We start from the raw sequence: 20,896 nt of genomic DNA, 5'->3' as shown, positions 1-20,896 counted from the left end.
CATGATTTACCATCTCAAAATACAATACCACATATTTCTCACAATACAAATGATGTCAAGGCATGACATCCATTTTTAAGTCCAATGATGATAATGTGAGGATCGGGGTCGGCACTAAGAGGGGGGGTGAATTAGTGCAGCGGTAAAAATCATGTCTTCAAAAACTTTGTTGCAATAAAACTGTTTCCAACGAAAAATCGATTTCGTACATTGAAAACCGAACTCGAAAACTTAACTTGAAAGTGTGTTCATAAAAGTATTGAAGGCAGTTTGCAGTAAGGTAAATAGCAAGAATAAAATACAAACCAGATTTTAGAGTGGGATAAATGTGAACTTATCAACATGCACATCATGATACCAATCATGATTTATCATCTCAAAATACGATATCATATATTTATCACAATACAAATGATGTCAAGGAATGATATCCATTTTAAGTCCAATGATGATAGTGTGAGGATCGAGGTCAGCACTAAGAGGGGGGGTGAATTAGTGCAGTGGTAAAAATCATGTCTTCAAAAACTTCGTTGTAATAAAACCATTTCCAACGAAAAACCGATTTCGTACGTTGAAAACTTAACTTGAAAGCATGTTCGTAAAAGTATTGAAGGCAGTTTGCAGTAAGGTAAATAGCAAGAATAAAATGAAAATCAGATTTTATTATTCATAATACCCTTTTATACTCTGGTGTTTGTGGGATAAATATAAACTTTTGCCAGAAATGGTAAAGGGAGTTATGCTTAGAGCTTGTGATGCTCTGCTAGCCCCCTATGACTTCACTCTGACGTGGGTGGATGGAGCTCCTAAACGTGGGAGACTTATGTTTGGTGGTCATTCAAAAATGGATGAACCATATTATGTTATGATCTCACTTCACCTTCTATGTATTTGATATGATATCCAAAGCTTTGGTTATGTATTTCTATGTGCGATTTGGATAAGAATGAAATGAATAGGACGTCATATGTGCCATTTGAGCTTATGTTTCATATTTATTCTTTGATATGCTCAAAATATTTATACGTCTTTGATATGCTTTGAAATATTCCATATGTCATGGATATGCTCCATATATCAATGATATGCTCCCATTTACCTTTCCTTAATTGTTATGAATAAAACATGCTTCGAATGAAATGGCATTATAATTCAGCAATGTCTCACATAAAAAACATGAGTAAAAACTAGGGTTTGTTGCACTGCCCGATACAGTATAATATGGGCAACACGTACTGATCCAACAGGTGATTGGCACGTGGACTGCCTTATATCGGGCGATTATAAATTAGGTACCCCATTAGGCGATATGGGATCTATACTAGGTGGCTTGATCAAAACTCAATTGTTACCGAATTGTACTTATCATTATTGATCGGATTTCAATCAAGGGCTCAAATTTGATCTCTTCCAATGATTAATTTGACCATTGGAACAATTTTAAAGGATTTTTAAACTCTTTCCTTCCTCCTCTTTCAATCTCTTATGATGTATAACTTTTAGACATATTATGTGAGTGTTTTTTTTAATGTTATAATTATGTACATGTGTTAAAATCATTGTGTACAAGGGAGATCCTATCATTTTTTATAGTAAATTAGCATATTTTACTTTTAAGATTGCCTACACTCCTGTTGATAGCAATAAAAAAACTAAAAAGTGATATTCTACTTTGGTCATGCATATAGGATATAGGTGAGACTAAAAATATAGTGTTATAAGTATGGGGATACATATTGATCCAATAGAAGACTAGTATGAGCGGTACATATCGGTTTGTCGGTATGCCCCACTACACCATGTGTCAATATGTCGGTATAGTTCGATACATACCATATCAATAGCTAGTCGGTATACTAATACGGATCAATAAGGCAAACCATACTACATATTACCATCGATCGATTCATTTATTACTTAATTTATTTGAATCTTAAAGTTTAACTTGTAATATGACAATTCAAGTCATATCTTTATAGATAATTCAATATTAATGGAAGGATGGCTCATCAAAGCCCGAAAAAGATATGTGTCACTATTCCTTCCTAATTTAGATGATTTTTTATAAAACTTTACTAAACTTATATTTAGCTACAAATAAGCAACCCTAATCTAAGTTTTTCCTAATTTTCAAGTATTTTCCAAGGTTTTCTGGGCTCTTTTCTATGTTGTCGGCACACCCCATTGTACCGACACTCAGCATGCCAGTATGGGGCAACACATATTGTGCCTCCGACAGGCACACCCGATCGGAATGGTAAGTCAAACCCTGATAAAAACAATTGTAACCTCTAGAATTTAAAGAGACGAGAGGTTACACTACAGTAAAGATAATCATGAATATAGAGTTATCATGAATTATGTATTGTAGTAAATTTGATAGGTTACACACAATAAAAGTGTTTAATTGTAGCTATCAAAATTAAGTATTGTAGCTCCCATCAATATGTAACTGTCATCTATGGCTCTATAAATAAATCAGATTTCTCATGATCTAGTGAGTCAAGAAAGTTACGGAGACTTGTCAAGAAGAAGAAACAAAGTTCAATTTGCCTCTTGCATCAAAATCCCTCAACTCCTCTATCTATTTCTCTCTCTCTCTCTCTCTCTCTCTCTCTCTCTCTCTCTATTTCTCTCTCTCTCTCTCTCGTTTTTCTTCTTTTATTAGTTTAAACAAATTGTCAAAAAGAGGAATTCTTCTTTTCTTAGTTTAAACAAATTGTATAGAAATTTAGCTGAGAGCATTATAACATAAGTAATTGGGTACAAGACGTAGTTTAGGAAGGAAAAAAAGACTTTAATATGCTAAACATTCAAGAGGTTCAAATCTTCTTAGATAGTCTTTATGATTCCAAAGATACACACATACTAGCCTATCTCTATTATGATTCCCCTTTTAACATTCTTATCAGGATTGGTTGGTGTTGTGAAGATCTTATGAATCCTATTGATACAATTTTGGGTATTAAAATATAGTACAATTACCCCAGACAGGTAGTCAGCAATTGGGGATACTAGCCAAGGAAAAACCTTTTATAAATTTTATTTCATCTTTTCTTTAAATGAATGGCATTGGATGAGGTGAGAATTTAGATCAACAATATTTATAATCATAACAATATGCACATCATACAGATATTGTTGATGCTACTACTTAATAAAAAATACTAAAATTTCAACATAAGTAAAAGACAGATAAATCTTGCATCAGATGAGTTGAGAATTCTCTCACTATGGATCAGGAAGTAAAGAACTGAAGTCATCAAAAAATTTGTTTGTTGTAGCAATTCATTTTGGTTCCAGGTTTTCAAGCATCTTTTAGACTAGCTAGCAATCATAAGCAACTTGATAGAGGAACAATTGGTGCTCTGACACATCTTTCGGCCCCGGAACTTTTTTCAATTTCATGATCTCTAAGCGCTAATTCATGTCGATATATGCATAGAAGTATACAGCACTTATATCTACACTGACATAATATTCTCACTCTGAACACAAAATTACTATTTCTATTTTCATTAAAGATAATAACAATATGTCCCTCCTGCTAAAAAATCTATAACACAGCATTCCTGCATCAGAAAATGAATTTGTTCCAAATAAACCCATCAACTGAAAGGGATCTCAAATTTCATAAAATTTAAATTGAAAAATATTTAGCGAAGGCCAAAAATGATTATCATCGGATCACCACCCAGGATAAAGAAAGACCACAAACACAGGTAAGATCATCTAGCAAATAAGTTCGTTCATCCAAGGAATGCAACAGAATAATCAAGAGTGAACAATCTCTATCCAGTAGTGGACAAAGGTTTGCTTTTTTTATTTTATATAATTTTATTCCAAAACAAAAAATAGGTAAACATTGGAACTAATAACCAAATATTTACATGTGTAAGGAGCAGCATATGAATGACTTATAACAAATCTTATGGGAACATTTCGGGGAACTGAAGCCCTAGCAAAACCTTCGAGGGAGTACCGCTCACACAACTCATCAACCTTCTCACTATGGCCAGCTTCCATAGCCAGGAATACCTTTAAAGAACAAGCAGTGGAAAAAATAACTTAAATTATCTATAATTTATGATAAGAAATTCAACAGAAAGCAAGACATTTCTCAAGAAAGAAGAATGATGAAGGAAAAAACATAAGATATTAACTAAACTAACCACACAAAATAAAATGCTCATAGTTAAAAACCTCAAAATGATATTTATAAATATAACAATAGATACTAAGTTCAGAACATTGGAATTACTCTTATGGCATGCTAGTTTCTAAAGTCCAATATTCTTACTAGGTACTCGAGAAGATGCCTGTTAGCGAACAAATATACCGTGGCTGATGAGTCAGCACGGCTAGGTCCGCAGGCCGATATCGGGAGCTTCCGGTAGAGTGAGCTGGGTGATGAGGTGGTCGCGCCCTCGAGAAGGAGTGCTGGTCGGCGTTGGTCGGGATTCAGGCCGATTGACTGCTCTCTTTTGCACGGTGGATGGCATCGCCTGGGTTGAGACGCTCGCCACTCACGAGTGATCGTTCGCCTGCAAAAATAGACCTCACCGGATGATCCCCGGCTTTGGCCCCTCCGACGAGCGAGTCAGTGATAGGGTCGATTATATTTTTTTCTCTCCCCTTGGCCGGAGGCTGGCCAAGGGCTTTATACTATTGCCCGAGGGTCGGTCGCCCATCCCTTCTGTGTGGCCGCTGAACCTCAGAGGATGGGTTGGCGCCACTGACCGGCCACCGTCTCAGGGCATGAGAAGTGGCGTCAAATGGCACCGCCCCGAGCTCTCGGGACGGGACAGGCGGAATAGCTTCTTGGTACAATTCTGACTTGGCGTGTGGTTCTGACTCGGCGTGTAGCATGTCTTGGGCCCAAAATAGGCCGTATCACTTCTCCCCCCCCTCCAAGGCGTACCGTGGGTTCCTTAAGGGGCCAGGAAGCATGCCTGGGTTAGAGTGATGCTGATCGCTTATGAGGGGAAACTGAATTGATTCATCATGGGGTGATTTAGAGGGGCGATGCCCCATGCCTCAGGCAGGATTGACTCTGATGATCGGGCGGCCAGGGCCGGACGAGGCGAGACCGACGTGTCGCAGGTCGGATAACCGGTTTGGCGCGGCTCGAAGTTATGGCCACCAAGTGTGCAAGTCGGCGAGCGAGCTGGAGCGGCTCGGTTAGAGATTTGACGAGCTACGAGTCATGGATAAACGTGGAGCGACTCAAACAGCGGACTAGGCAAGGCATCGGATCTGCCAAGATGCGTAGTTCGGGCGTTGGGTCATTCGAGATGCGACTCAGGTGTTAGATCGCCCGCGAGGCATGCTCGGGCATTGGGTCACCCGTAAATCGAGATGCTGATTAGGCTGTAGTTCGGGCGTAGTTCGGGCGTTGCGTCAGTCGAGATGCGACTCAAGCATTAGATCGACCGTAAGGCGTGCTCGAGCATTGGGTCACCCGAGATACGACTCAGGCGTTAAATCAGCCAAGAGGCACGCTCGGGTGTTGGGTTGGCCGAGATGCGACTCAAGCGTTAAATCGACCGAAAGACGCGCTCGGGCGTTGGGTCGGCCGAGATGCGACTCAGGCGTTAAATCAGTCGAGAGGTGCGGTTTAGGCGTTGGCTCAGTCGAGATGCGACTCGGTTTGAAGGTTGGAAGTCGCGGATCAGGTTTCGGTGCCAGCGGGTCGCAAGTCGGGGGCGATCTGGAGCGACCCGAGCAGGAGCTGGACCTGTGGGCCGGGCGACTATGCTCGGGCTCAGGTTTCGGTGCCGACGAATTGAGAGGCATGCTCGATTTGGAGCGACCCGGGCAGGAGCTGGACCTATGGGCCAAGCGACAATGCTCGGGCTCAAGTTTCGATGCTGGTGGGTCACAAGTCGGGGGCGATCTAGAGCGACCCGGGTAGGAGCTGGACCTGTGGGCCGAGCGACTATGCTCGGGCTCAAGTTTCAGTGCCGGCGGGTCGCAAGTTGGGGGCGATCTGGAGCGACCCAAGCAAGAGCTGGAATTGTGGGCTAAGCGACTATTCTCGGGCTCAGGTTTTGGTGCCGACGGGTCGCAAGTCGGGGGCGATCTAGAGCTACCCAAGTAGGAGCTGGACCTGTGGGCCGAGCAACTATGCTCAGGCTCAAGTTTCAGTGCCAGCGGGTCGTAAGTCGAGGGCGATCTGGAGCAACTCGTGCAGGAGCTAGACCTATAGGTCGAGCGACTATGCTCGGGCTCAGGTTTTGGTGCTGGTGGGTCCCAAGCTGGGGGCGATCTGGAGCGACCCGGGTAGGAGCTGGACCTATGGGCCGAGTGACTATGCTCAGGCACAAGTTTTGGTGCCGACGGGTCGTAAGTCGGGGGCGATCTGGAGCGACCCGGGTAGGAGCTGGACCTATAGGCCGAGCGACTATGCTCGGGCTCAAGTTTTGGTGCCGACGGGTCATAAGTCGAGGGTGATCTAGAGCGACCTGGGCAAGAGCTGGACGTGTGGGCCAAGCGACTATGCTCGGGCATAGGTTTCGGTGCCGATGGGTCAAAAATTGGGAGCGGCCTGGGTAGGAGCTGGACTTGTGGGCCGAGCGACTATGCTCGGGCTCAGGTTTCAGTGCCGGCGGGTCGCAAGTTGGGGGCGATCTGGAGCGACCCGGGTAGGAGCTAGAATTGTGGGCCGAGCAACTATGCTTTGGCTCAGGTTTCGGTGTCGACATGTCACAAGTCGGGGGCGATCTGGAGCTACCTGGGCAAGAGCTAGACTTGTGGGCCGAGCAGCTATGCTCGGGCACAAGTTTAGGTGCCGACGGGTCGCATGCCGAGGGCGATCTGGAGCAACCCGTGCAGGAGCTGGATCTGTGGGCCGAGCGACTATGCTCGGGCTCAAGTTTCAGTGCCGGCGGGTTGCAAGTCGGGGGCTATCTGGAGTGACCTGGGCAGGAGCTGGACCTATGGGCCGAGCGACTATGCTTGGGCTCAGGTTTTGGTGCCGACGGGTCACAAGTCGAGGGCGATCTGGAGCGACCCAGGCAAGAGCTGGACCTGTGGGCCAAGCGACTAAGCTTGGTCTCAAGTTTTGATGCCGGCAGGTCGTAAGTCGAGGGTGATCTAGAGCGACCCGGGCAAGAGCTGGACCTATGGGCCGAGCGACTATGCTCGAGCTCAGGTTTCGGTGCCGGCGGGTCGCAAGTCGGGAGTGATCTGGAGTGACTCGGGCAGGAGCTGGACCTATGGGGTGAGCGACTATGCTCGGGCTCAGGTTTCGGTGCTGGCGGGTCGCAAGTCGGGGGCGATCTGGAGCAACCCGGGCAGGAGCTGGACATGTGGGCCGAGTGACTATACTCGGGCTCAGGTTTCAGTGCCGGCAGGTCGCAAGACGGGGGCAATCTAGAGCGACTCGGGTAGGAGCTGGACCTGTGGGCCGAGCGACTATGCTCGGGCTTAGGTTTCGGTGCCGGCGGGTCGCAAGTCGGGGGCGATCTGGAGCGACCCGGGTAGAAGCTGGACCTGTGGGCAGAGCGACTATGCTCGAGCTCAAGTTTCAATGCCAATGGGTCACAAGTCGGGCGCGATCTGGAGCGACCTGGGCATTTGCTGGACCTGTGGGCCGAGCGACTATGCTCGGGCTCAGGTTTCAGTGCTGGCAGGTCGTAAGTCGAGAGCGATCTATAGCGACTCGAGCAGGAACTGGACTTGTGAGCCGAGCGACTATGCTCGGGCTCAGGTTTCGATGCCGGCGGGTCGTAAGTCAGGGGCGATCTGGAGTGACCCGGGCAGGAGCTGGACTTGTGGGCCAAGAGACTATGCTCAAGCTCATGTTTCGGTGCTGGCGGGTCGCAAGTCAAGGGTGATCTAGAGCGACCCGGGCAGGAGCTGGACTTGTAGGCCGAGCGACTATGCTCGGGCTCAGGTTTCGGTGCTGGCGGGTCGCAAGTCGGGAGCGATCTAGAGCGACTCGGGCAGGAGCTGGACCTGTGGGCCGAGAAACTATGCTTGGGCTTAGGTTTCGATGCCGGCGGGTCACAAGTCGGGGATGATCTAGAGCGACCCGCGCAGGAGCTGGACCTATGGGCCGAGCGACTATGCTCGGGCTCAGGTTTCGGTGCCGACGGGTCGCATGTCGGGGGCGATCTGGAGTGACCCAGGCAAGAGCTGGACCTGTGGGTCGAGTGACTATGCTCGGGCTCAGGTTTCGATGCCGACGGGTCACAAGTTAGGGGCGATCTAGAGCGACCTGGGCAGGAGCTGGACTTGTGGGCTGAGCGACTATGCTCAAGCTCAAGTTTCGGTGCTGGCGGGTCGCAAGTCGGGGGCGATCTGGTGCGACCTGGGTAGGAGCTAGACCTGTGGGCTAAGCGACTATGCTCGGGCTCATGTTTCGGTGCCGGCGGGTCGCAAGTCAGGGGCAATCTGGAGCGACCCGAGCAGGAGCTGGACCTGTGAGCCGAGCGACTATGCTTGGGCTCAAGTTTTGGTGCCGACGGCACGCCAACTTTGCCCGGACACTATCGTGCCACGTGGCGAGCCAAGCGAAGTGACATGGAACCTAGCGGGAACTTTTGCTTTGAATGGCCTTCAGAGGACAGTTTCAGGTGATGGGACGCCTTTGGTGGGAGCTCCGAGGCGGGCCAACCTAGCGGATCCAAGGGGTTGTGACGGGTCTTAAATGCTGCGACTATTTCTCTCCTCAGGAAGCCCCAATCGCCGCCTTACAGTGGGGCAGTCCACCTTCTATAAACCTCTTAAAGAGCAGTTGCCCTTACCCTTGCCATTTTGCTTCAGTCCTTCATCCTACACCTCGGCTTCTTTCTTGCAACTTTGAGGTCGAGATGTCTCCGTCTTCATCTTCGCCTTCCTCTTCGTATCCGCCTTCATCTTCATCTCCTTCACCTTCTTCCTCTGAGAATCCACAGGATGAGGTAGTCAGTGTGTCCTCAGGTGGTGCCTCCTCGGAGGCCTCCGAGAGTTCTGCCGTGCTTGAGGCTCTCAAGTCGTGGCATGACGTAAACTCGATGGTGACCAAAGACCTTCTGAGTGCGCTCCAGGATCGCTATCACATCCCGGAGTGTTACGGCCTCCACGCCCCTCGGCCCGGGCAGCGGCCGTACAATCGGTTTCCCGATGAGTTCGGGTTGACCGTGGGGGCGCTTGAGGCGGGGCTGCGATTTTCGGTGTACCCTGTCATCGGGGACTGCCTTCGTTTTTGGGGGATCTCGCCATCCCAGGTGTTGCCAAACTCATGGCGCTATCTAGTGACCTTCATCTGGGAGTGTCGGGGGGCTGGGATCGCGTCGTCCCGTGCCCTTTTCCTGACCTGCTTTCGTCTGTGCAGGGGGCAAGGTGGGTATTACCTAACCGCCCGCAGCAGTTTCAAAATCAGCGGTGCACCTTCCAACAACAAAGGTTGGAAGAAGCATTTCTTCTTTATTAGTTGTAGTACAGAGTGGGGCTTTAGCACTAAGTGGGCCTTCGGACCATCGATAATACCTTCCCATTGCTCTCTGATTGAGAAACAATGGTCGTGGATCGACTGAGGGCCATCCTGTCCTCTTCTCGGGCAATTAAGGAGATAACCGAGGAGTGGATGATCGAAGCAGAGCTGAGCCCCGCCACCAGGGTATGGTCGTTCGCATATGATGGCTCGTCCGCTCATCCCGAACTATCTAACCGCTCACTTTCTTCTTTTTTTTTTTTTTTTTGTAGAAATGGTGGACCTTCGATCAGTGAAGAAGATGCCCAACGTCAAGGCTGTCGTGCCCCTATCTCGGGATGAGGAGGGTTCCAGAGGCGGGGTTGCCACATAGGAGGGCATGTCGAAAAGGGCTTCGGCATCTCCGGTAGTGGGACGCCCTCCAAAGCGGGCGAAGACCTTGGCCCGGAAGACGCCTGCGGGCCATGGCACTAGCTCGAGCACCATCCCGGAGTTGTGCAAGGCTGCTCCCTCGGGCGAAGGCTTGGAGAGCGTGAAGGGGAAGGGGTTAGCCGGGTCGTCCGGTAGTGACCCTTCCAAGAGGGCGCCGACGCGCCCACCGTCGATACGGGAGCTATGCCGCGTCTACTCTTGGGCCGATAGTGAGGAGTACCAGGCCTTGAACATGGCCGACATTTCAGCTGGGGACGAGCTAACTGCCTAGGAGTTCATCCGGGAGGCGCTCCATCCCGTCATAGCCAAGGATCTCTACATCTCCCCCTCCGAGGTGTTGGCAGAGCGGGCGGCCAAGTTGCTCGTCTGGGTAAGTGGTGACTTCCCTTCCCTGCTCAATCCCTTCTTGCATGGGTCCTAACACTGATCTTCGTGCAGAGCCAGCACTACAGCATGGCGCTGATAGACCGGGTGCTCGATGTCGGGCGGGTGATCGAGCGCCAGTCGGACACCTATGCTACCCTTCGCCTGGAGAACCTGGAGCTGAAGGCCGGAGGGGGGCGAGAGGTCGTCGCTGCGGTCAAAGAGCGCGCCTCGGCTCTGGTTGATGAGGTAGCTCGTTTGAAGATTGAGCTGGAAGAAAGTCGGTCACACACCCGATCGCTGGATGATGAGCTACTGACCCTCTCCCACGATGTCGAGACCGCCAAGTCTTCGGCCTGGGCCGCCGAAGAGATCCTGAAGGAGCGGCTGGTGGTGCCCAAGAAGGTCGAGGAGGCAATCGCCGAGTACAAAGCATCTGCTGGGTTCGAGCGTGGCCTAGTGAGGTCGGGGCGAGCCACGTACGAGTACGGGTACCAGGTGGCCTGTGCTCGCTTCCGGGCGAAGTACCAAGACCTGGAGCCAGAGCTGGACCCATTTGCCGACAACCCGGCCACTCCGGTAGTGGACGAGCCATCCACGTACAGGGTCCACGTGTTCTGGTTGTTCTCCTGCTCCATATCATGGTCTTCGGGAGTTAGCTCGGAAATAAAGTCAATCAGTACTTGAGCATTGATGGCAGTCCTAGGGGAGTACTGAATGTCGAATTTGCTAAGCTTGACCGACCACCGTAGCATGCGACTGGATGCGTCGAAGTTGGATAGGATCTATTGTAGCGACTGGTCGGTGATCACTTTGATCGTGTGGGCTTGGAAGTAGGGCCGCAACTTTCAGGTCGTCTTCATTAGAGCAAGAGTTAGCTTCTCGATCAGGGAGTACCATGCCTCGGGCCCAACGAGGATATGGCTGACATAGTATATGGGTTGTTGCGTTAGTGGTATCTCCCGAACTAACACCGAGCTGACTGCTTGCGCCAAGGCCGCCAAGTAGAGGTCAAGGGTTTCGCCCGGCTCGGACGAGGTGAGTCGAGGCAAGCGGGCACGGTGCGCCTTAAACTTTTCGAAGGCTTCCTCGCACTCCAAGGTCCATGTAAAGTTGTCGGCCCGTCGTAGAACCTGGAAAAAGGGGAGGCACTTGTCGCCTAATCGTGACATTAACCTGCTAAGCGTTGCCAACTTCCTGGCGAGCCGCTGCACCTCCTTGACCGAGCAGGGGGAGTGCATCTCAGTTACCATCCACACCTTTTCTGGGTTGGCGTCTATCCCCCTTTGGTGAATGATAAAGCCGAGGAACCTCCCCGAGTTGACCCAGAAGACACACTTCGCGGGATTCAGATGCATGTTGAATCGCCTAAGCGTTTGGAACGTTTCCACCAGGTCGGTCAAGTGTACACTTGCGACCTTGCTCTTTACGATCATGTCATCTACACACACTTCCATATTCCTCCCGAGCTGGTGCTTGAAAAGGTTATCGACCATCCTTTGGTAAGTCGCCCTAGCGTTTTTCAGGCCGAAGGGCATCACTTTGTAATAATATGCCCCTTTGTTGGTGATGAAGGCAGTGTTCTTTTGATCCTAAGTTGCCATCCGGATTTGGTTGTAGCCCGAGAATGCGTCCATGAACGTAAGGAGTTCATGGACCGTGGTGGCATCGACTAATTGGTCTATCCTAGGGAGCAGAGAGCAGTGCTTGGGGCATGCCTAGTTGAGATCGATGTAATCAACACACATCCTCCAACTTCCATTAGATTTCTTAAGGAGGACTACATTCGACAGCCACCGAGGGTATTGAACCTCAGTAATGAATCCGGCCCTTTTAAGGTGGTCGACCTCGTTATCGATTGCCTCCTGTCGGTCGGGGGTGAACTTCCTTGGTCTTTGTCTCACCGGCCGAGCCTCTGGGTCGGTGTTGAGCCGGTGTTGGGCCACTTCCGGGTCGATCCCGGGCATCTCCTCGGGGGACCATGCGAACATGTCAGCATTTCTTCTCAGGAAGTCAATGAGGTGGAGCTGGTCTACTTCGGGGAGCGTGGTTCTGACCTTGACGATCAGATCGGGTCGGCTCCTTTTCAAGGGTACTTCGGTGAGCCACTCAAGAGGCTCCAGCGGCATCGGTGCTATGGGTCCTTCACGGGGGTCGGGGACTTGAGTTGGGCACGATTTCCCTGGGAGAGTAACCGCCGTGAGATAGCATCGCCTTGACTCCCCCAGGTCGCTTCGGGCCTCCCTGATTCCCACTTAGGTCAAAAACTTGATGGCCCTATGGTAGGTGTAAACCACCACCTTTAACTTGTTCAGCGTCGGTCGGCCGAGGATGACGTTATAAGCCGAGGACAGATCGACCACCATGAAGGTGGTCGTTATTGTCTTCGCTCTCGGCTCCTCCCCAATGGTGACAGGGAGGACTGTGGTCCCAAGTGGGGAGATGGAATCCCCCATGAATCCTATGAGTGCTGACGCCATGGGGGTGAGGTCTCTCTCGGTCAAGCCAAGCCTCTTGAAGGCGTCGAAGTAAAAGACGTCGGCGGAACTCCGGTGTCAATCATCACCCTTTTGACTCGGGCATTGGCAACTTGGTTGGAGATCACCAGAGCATCGTCATGATGGGAGCGATTTTTAGAACTCACGTTGGAACGTGTCCATGCGTTGGTTGACCCGAGATAGTTGGGCCCTAAGCGAGTCGTCCGCTGAGTCGGATGATACGGTGTCAGGTTCGAAGTGGGGTAGTGTGACTCGGTAGGGTGCAGGTATGTTCTGCCCGGGCGGACCTCTCGGGTCCGTCGCTTGCTTTCGGGCTTCTCTAGTCCCAACCTGCTCCTCACTCGGCCCCTGCCGGGTAGGGTCAATCGGGGGGGCCGCTAGCTGCACGATCTGAGGAATGAGCAGAGCAAGCGTCTGCATCATGCCCGCCATGGTTTGCACTTGCTGGGTCAGGCTGAGGAATACCTCGGGTGTCATGGCCGAGGGGCCCGTGGTAAGTCCGGGGGGTGACAATAGCGATTTGGCATCGAGGTTGGGATCCCCCCATCTCCGGGGGCGGGGAGGGCCTGACTTTCGAGTTCGACGGAAGGGAGGCCAGTTGGTGGCTCTCCTTCGGGGAGAGCTCCTGTCAGATGCTCCTGTGACATTGCCCTTCTTCTAGCGCCAAAATATTAGCGAACAAATATACCGTGGCTGATGAGTCAGCACAGCTAGGTCCGCAGGCCGATGTCGGGAGCTTCCAGTAGAGTGAGATGGGTGATGAGGTGGCCGCGCCCTCGGGAAGGAGTGCTGGTTGGCGTTGGTCGAGATCCAAGCTGATTGACCACTCTCCTCTGCGCGGTGGATGGCGCCCCCTGGGTTGAGACGCTCGTCGATGGTCGTTCGCCAGCAAAAACGGCCCTCGCCGGGTGATCCTCGGCTTTGGCCCCTCCGACGAGCGAGTTAGTGATAGGGTCGATCGTCCATCCCTTCTGCATGGCCGCTCACCCTCGGGGGATGGGTCGACGACACTGACCGGTCACCGTCTCGGGGCGTGCGAAGTGGCGTCAGATGGCACCGCCCCAAGCTCTCGGGACGGGACAGGCGGAACAGCTTCTTGGTACGGTTCTGACTTGGCGTGTGGTTCTGACTCGGCGTGTGGCGTGTCTTGGGCCCAAAATAGGCCGTATCAATGCCTATCTTTGTTTGTCTTTAATTCTACAATATCCCATAATCCGTTTTCACCCAGTTTTTTCAGTAAACTGCAAGTTGAATGGAATATTTCTATCAACTAATGAGATGAAACCAAAAAGAAAGTTAAGAAGCTTGTCTAGCACCCAAAAGTGGGACTTGATCCAACTGCACTAACTAAAAATCAAGAAACATGGAACGATACCTCTTTGTATAAATGATAGGCATCTGGAAATTTGTCCATAAGATTGTTTCTCTTTACCATGTCATAAGCATTTTTAGCTTCTTCATCCCCAAATACTTCTGCACAAGCAAACATGTCACAGGCCTACCCATAAAATTAGTCCATTTCTCTGCTGCTTTAAATTGATTGCTTTGTATCATTTTCAAAAGAACAGACTCCAGATAATTGGATAGAAAATCGTTCTAACAGTGTTACAGTAGTCATGTATGATTGTGACTCTAAAAAATTAATGATATATTGTTTGATGTATGCCTTTGCACCGTCTAAACATCCATTTGTCAAATCAGAACAGCCTATGGCATCTCCAATATCTTTCAACTTAATATCAAATTCTTCCAGTAACTTTATTAGAATGTGTTCCTCATGAGTAACAGCACAAACAAGAATATCAAGAACAAGCTGCGCAGCAAGGGGCTTTGCTTTGTGAAAATCTTCTAGATCAAACTTCTGAGACTTCAATGCCTAATAGACGATATTAGTGTGTGACTGAATCCCTCAGTGTTTTATTTAAATGAAAATTATGATCAGAAATCGTTAAATAGCATCATTTACTAATAAATACATTGATGTAAAGGTCATCCAAATGGGTTGTTATCATCAAAGAACAAATAGTGATTATTATTTCCACCTATGAAGTATAGGACTTCAAAATGGCTGTTGTGTGTTGTATCCATGTTCAATACTGACAATCGACTTTTATCAGCCATGCTACATATTTGGTGACATGTGTGCACTTCTAAATTTTTGACTTAATCCTATATATATATATATATGTGTGTGTGTGTATATGTGTGTGTATGTATAGATATGTATATATATATATATGAATAGATATGTATATATATATATATATATATATATATATATATATATATATATATATGTGTGTGCAAATATATCTATGTATATATATATATATATGCAAACATATATATATATATATGCAAACATATATATATATATATGCAAACATATATATATATATATATATATATACATATATATATACGTATATATATATACATATATATATACATGTATATATACATATATATGTATATGCAAGGATTGAAATATCGTATTATACTGGAGTTTCGACCTTCTCTCGGTACGGTATGGTACACTGTATACCGAACGATATATATATATATATATATATATATATATATATATATATATAAGTAAAAAAAAATTTCGATGATGTTGGTTAAATTAAATTATGATAAATTACAAATATCTGTTATTTTCATGATACAACAGCCAATAATGTAATAGCCATTTCCAGAAAACACAATAGTGGCTTTTATAAAAGCTTGAACCGCTGTTATATAAAATCCAATTGAATAAAAGCGGTATATGAAATGCAATTGGATGATATGCAATTGGATGATCGACCTTGTGTACGATTATTGTCCCTAGCTAAAAGGACTATAAAATACACTTTAGAACCAACACCTGAAAAGAACACTTGCCAAAAGGTATGGCTTGTAGTCCCATACCTGATGGCTGGTGTCATCAAATTCTTGCAAATGCTATAAAAATCTTAGTGGCTTCATATTCCTGATAAGTTTCTGATTCTACAAATATCCTTGGATAACACAGATTTCTGATGCAATGATCATTTCATTACAATAAATAGATTCCTCTATTTATTAGATGAAGCTTGTTAATGGAAAAGCATTAATCTTAATAAGTGATACTGGCAAATACTCCAGCCTATAAGGACTCAAGAAATGGATCCTAGTTGGCCAAAGAAACGATAAAACAATGCCAACAAAGCTCACCAAGTCAGCATAAATTCTAACAAGAAGTATTTCCCAAAACATTCATGACTAAGAGTGTCACATCCTAGATTTATAAAAATAATAACAAATCACCATTTTATTATTCATAATTTACAGAAGATACCCCTTTTTTTCATCCTTGAATTCAAATCTCTATCTTTATAATAGTAAATATTTTATTAACTAAAAAAATGACTATGATCAACCATGATTATTCATTTATATTCATCCATTCATTCATGTATGCATCTAAGAAATAGTATAATAAAATATTATGAGGAATCATGCTTGATGTATGATCTGCTAGACTATATTCATTGGTGGCTCTACACTATGATGGGCTCGTAGCTCTTTTCATAGGTTACACTTCCAATGTGTACCACTAACATAGTCACATATACTACATGACAATCATATCAATACCATAAACTTAAAAATAATAAAAAATCAATAATCATTTTCAAATGACACCTTCAAACAAAATTTTTAAGTTTATCAAATCATACATGAGACATCAATCTCTCAATAAACTTGTTTAATTTAGATTTAGTTGATTTTGACTAGGTCAAATAGGTTTGGAATCACCCTAAATTGGCTTGAACCAATCAAAACTATCTAATTCAGTCAATTAATAAACTCAAACCAATAAAGAGAAAGAAAATTAGACTATGTCGTATAGTGCTAGCCCAAACTGAACCGACCCACCTGAATCTTGGATAGGTCACGTGAGCTGCACGTGCCTCCCAAGTAATAGGTTGGGCTAAGGTACAACAAGCTGGATAGTGGAGCGACGATGTGTCTAGTGTCAATCGCATAGCTGGACGAGTCTAACTTCGCGGACTAGGTTAAGCCTTACCACTGAACTAGGCCACGCTTGGCTCATGAGTTAGGTCGTACCTAGACACATAAGTTAGGGTCGTATTTGACCACATGGACTGGATCGTACTTGGCCACATAAGCTAGACCAAGGCTGGCCACATGGGTTGGATTGCACCTTACCATATGGGTTGGGTTGTACATGGACACATGGGCTAGGTTATACCTAATTGCATGAGTTGGGTCATACCTTGCCACATGGGTTAGGTCCTACATAGCCAATTCGGTTGAGTCATACCTAGCCACATGGGTTGGGTCATACATAGCCATAAGGGTCGGGTCGACCTAATCAGACAAATCAACCTGGCTCAAGTCAAACCCCAATTAGATTCCTTTTATCAAATTAGATTTTAATATTTTAAATTATTAAAGAATAACTCAAATCGATGGATTAAAGAATTTAAATTCATGATCTTAAATTTAAAACTAATTAAATCATAAAAATTCACATATAATTCTTGAAATATAAATATATCTAATTAAATAAATTAAAACTATTAAGTTGATAAAACCCTAAGGCTTTATCTAAGAAAATAGATAGGAATTTGATTGCTTCGAGGGGATCAACCTCCAAATTTTAGTTGTATTTCATTGCTTGAAAAAAATAGACAAAGGCATTACATATATATAGAGTTATTTAATCTTTAGTCAACTAGGACTAGAATTTCTAACAAAAGAAATAAATAAAAATAGTAATCCTTAATTTGCTACTTCAAAGGACTCCTACCATAATTAAGAAAAACTAAATAGAAAAATAAAGATTAATATCAAATCCGTAAATTAAGAACTCCTAAAATTAAGGAATCCTAACAGTTCTTACCTCTCTATAACAGCCTTGTCCTCAAGGCTGAGCAGCAATGAATTTTGAAAACTTCTCCTCCATTACTTTGTAAGACTCCCAAGTGGCATCTTCAATTAGTAAGTTGGCCCATTGAATAAGCACCTCAGTGATAGGATACCTATGGGGCATCACAACACGTTGATCAAATATGGCTTGAAGTAGGATTTGAACCTCACTAGTAGAATAAATATCTAGCAAATGGTGTTGCACCACATCATCCTCACCTAACTTCTTTTTAAGGCAAGAAACATGAAAAACTAAATGTATATTAGAGCTAGTTGGAAAGTCCAAGCGATAAGTAACTGGGCCAATACGTTCCAACACCTTATAAGTCCTAAAGAATCGAGGAGATAGTTTCATATAAGACCGAACATTTATAGAAGTTTGCTTGTAAGGCTGAAGTCAAAGGAAAACCCAATCACCTACTATAAACTCCTGCTCACTATGATGCTTATCAGCTTGCTACTTCATTTTAGCTTATGAGACTACAAGATTATCTCTTAGAAGTTAATAATCTTATCCCTATCAAGCAATTCGTTATCTACTTTATCAACTTTAGAAGAACCAATCATGTATTTTGTTATCATGAGAGGTCAACCATAAACCACTTCGAAAGGAGTCATTTTAGTAGAAGAGTGATAAGTGGTCTCGTACCACTATTATGCCCAAGGAAGTCATTTCATCTACTCCTTTAGTTTATCACTGATAAAACATTTGAGATAATTTTTTGGACATCTATTCACCACTTCAGTCTGCCTATCTGTTTACGGATGATAAGTAGTACTTATATTCAACTAGGTACCATACAAGCGAAAGAGCTCATAGAAGGTGCTAGTAAAAATTTTATCTCAATCATTAACAATGGAACACAAAATTCCATGCAACTTCACTATATTCTCAATAAAAGTGTGAGCAACACTTGCAGCTGTATAAGGATGTTGTATAGCATAAAAATGAGCATAATTTGTAAGATGATCCACAACCACAAAGATGGTGGTTTTACCTTGAGATGGTGAAAGTTCATCGATAAAATCCATGGATATGTTAGTCCAAGCATCATCAAGAATAGGAAGAGACTGAAGCAAACCAAGGGTAGCAACTATCTCACCTTTGTGGCACTAGCAAACATCACATTTTACTATAAACATATGTGTTTATATGTATGAAGAAATCCAAAATGACCCATAATTGGTGATGAATAGAACTCCTTCAAAATTATATTCTAGTAAGAAGAATTTGGTGCTAAGATAATTTTGCCCTTGTAGTGCAAATCTATGAGATCCCAACTGTAACTAAGAATAGAAGTTGGATCTTTTTCTAGCTTTTTAATAACATCTTGAATTTTAGGATCATCCAACCATTGACTCCTAATAAGTTCTAATGTTTTGCAAGTAGAAATAGAAATAGCCACTAGTTCAACTTGCCTTGGAAGGTGAAAAAGTGCATCTCCAACCAAATTCTCACTCCCCCTCTTATAAATAATCTCGTAGTCAAATCCCAATAGCTTAGTGACCCATTTTTGCTGCTTTAAAGAAGAAACCCTTTGCTTAAGAAAATATTTTAGACTTTTGTAATCGATGCATGTTTGAAATCATCGACCAATTAAGTAAGGCCTCCTCTTAGTGATTCCATGAACAATGGCTAACATCTCCTTGTCATAAACAGGTAAACTCAAATGAGATGGGGAAAGTGTTGTACTAGTATAAGTAATTGGACGACCTTCTTGCATTAGTAGAGCTCCAATACCCGCACCAAAAGCATTAGATTCAATCACGAAAAACTTGTTAAAATTGGATAAAGCGAAAACTAGCATAGTAGTCATTACATACTTAAAAAGAATAAAAACTTGAGTAGCTTCTTCTATCCACTTAAATGTATCTTTCTTCAAAAGTGATATCAAGGAAACACTGATTTTGCCATGGTTCTTCAGAAACTTTCAATAATAACCAGTGAGCCCCAATAATCCCCTTAGAGCCTTAATTGATTTAGGAATTGGCCAATCTTTGATTGCTTGGATTTTGGAAGGATCAATTGCAACACCCTCTTGAGAAACAATATGACCAAGATACTCCACCTCAAATTACGTAAAGCTATATTTCGATTTCTTAACAAAAAACAATGCTCACGAAGAAGGGTAAAGATAACCTACAAATGCAATAAATGACTTTTTGAAGATGAGCTATATATCATAATATCATTAAAGAAAATCAGAACAAACTTACAAAGATGAACTCGAAAGACATCATTCAATTAACTCTGAAAAGTAGACAATGCATTAGTTAACCCAAAAGGCATTACTAAAAATTCATAGTGAACATCATGCATTGTAAAAGTAGTTTTTGTCATCTTCTCGTACACGAATTTAGTAATAACCATACCATAAATCCAATTTAGTGAAAGCTTATGCACCTCTCAATTCATCAAGTCATCCACCACTAGAGTAGGATACTTGTCTTTCACTGTAATATTACTAAGTGCTTGATAATCTACACACATCCGCCAAAAACCATCCTTCTTCCTTACTAATAAGATTGGAGAGGAGCATGGACTAACACTTACGACCCCTACTTTAAGCATTTCCTTAACAATTTTCTTATCTCTATCTTTTGAAAGTGTTGATATTGATAGGGCCGAACATTAGTTGGTGCACTCCCAGGTAGTAAAGGAATTCAGTGATCATGTGATCGAAGAGGTGGAAGTCCTTGTGGTTCTACAAGTACATCAATAAATTCTTCGAGCAATGATTGAATATTTTCATATTGTTTGTAGCTTCCTCTTCAATGCTATGTAATTATACCAAAAATTCATGATGTGCCTTTGGAAGAACCCTACGAGTAACAATTGTGACCTTACTGCCACGTTTTCAATTCAGGATCACTTACTTTCCATTGATAAAAAATTTTATAATTAAATTGAAAAATTTTCAAGAAATATCAACCAAAGTTAATAACCACTCAATTCCAAGCACAACCACATAGTCCTCCAATGGTAGTAAGAAAAAATGCATGTACATCCTTTAGCCCTACATAACAAGCTTTACTTTGGAACAAGGTATACAATACCATACCGTACCGGTGTTTTGAGATTGGCTCGGTACGGTATGGTACCGTGTATCGAGCGGTACACCAGGACATACCAAGTGGTTTTATATATTTCTTCCTCTTACTGTAGCACTGTAGCACGTTCCGTCCGGTAACGAACGGTTCACATACCGATATATCGTCGAACCGGTACGTACCGTCCATACCGGATGATACCATTCAAAATTGC

The 20,896-nt window shown here is 44.8% G+C and overlaps 1 protein-coding gene across 1 annotated transcript; it reads right to left on the bottom strand.

The window, feature by feature from the left end:
• Nucleotides 1-2,107: 2,107 nt before the first annotated feature.
• LOC135650560 (uncharacterized) lies at nucleotides 2,108-20,871 on the bottom strand. Its single transcript, XM_065170031.1, is given in 9 exon segments — nucleotides 2,108-2,269; nucleotides 3,940-4,038; nucleotides 4,301-4,319; nucleotides 13,887-13,952; nucleotides 14,082-14,157; nucleotides 14,160-14,281; nucleotides 14,283-14,586; nucleotides 14,589-14,619; nucleotides 20,839-20,871. Coding segments are annotated over 9 exon segments (912 nt in total).
• Between the last annotated feature and the right edge of the window lie 25 nt (nucleotides 20,872-20,896).

This window comes from Musa acuminata, chromosome BXJ3-10 (assembly GCF_036884655.1).
Source record: "Musa acuminata AAA Group cultivar baxijiao chromosome BXJ3-10, Cavendish_Baxijiao_AAA, whole genome shotgun sequence".
Taxonomy (NCBI): Eukaryota; Viridiplantae; Streptophyta; class Magnoliopsida; order Zingiberales; family Musaceae; genus Musa; species Musa acuminata.
Note: the sequence above shows the minus strand (reverse complement) of the source record. Positions and strands in the feature narration are given on the sequence as shown.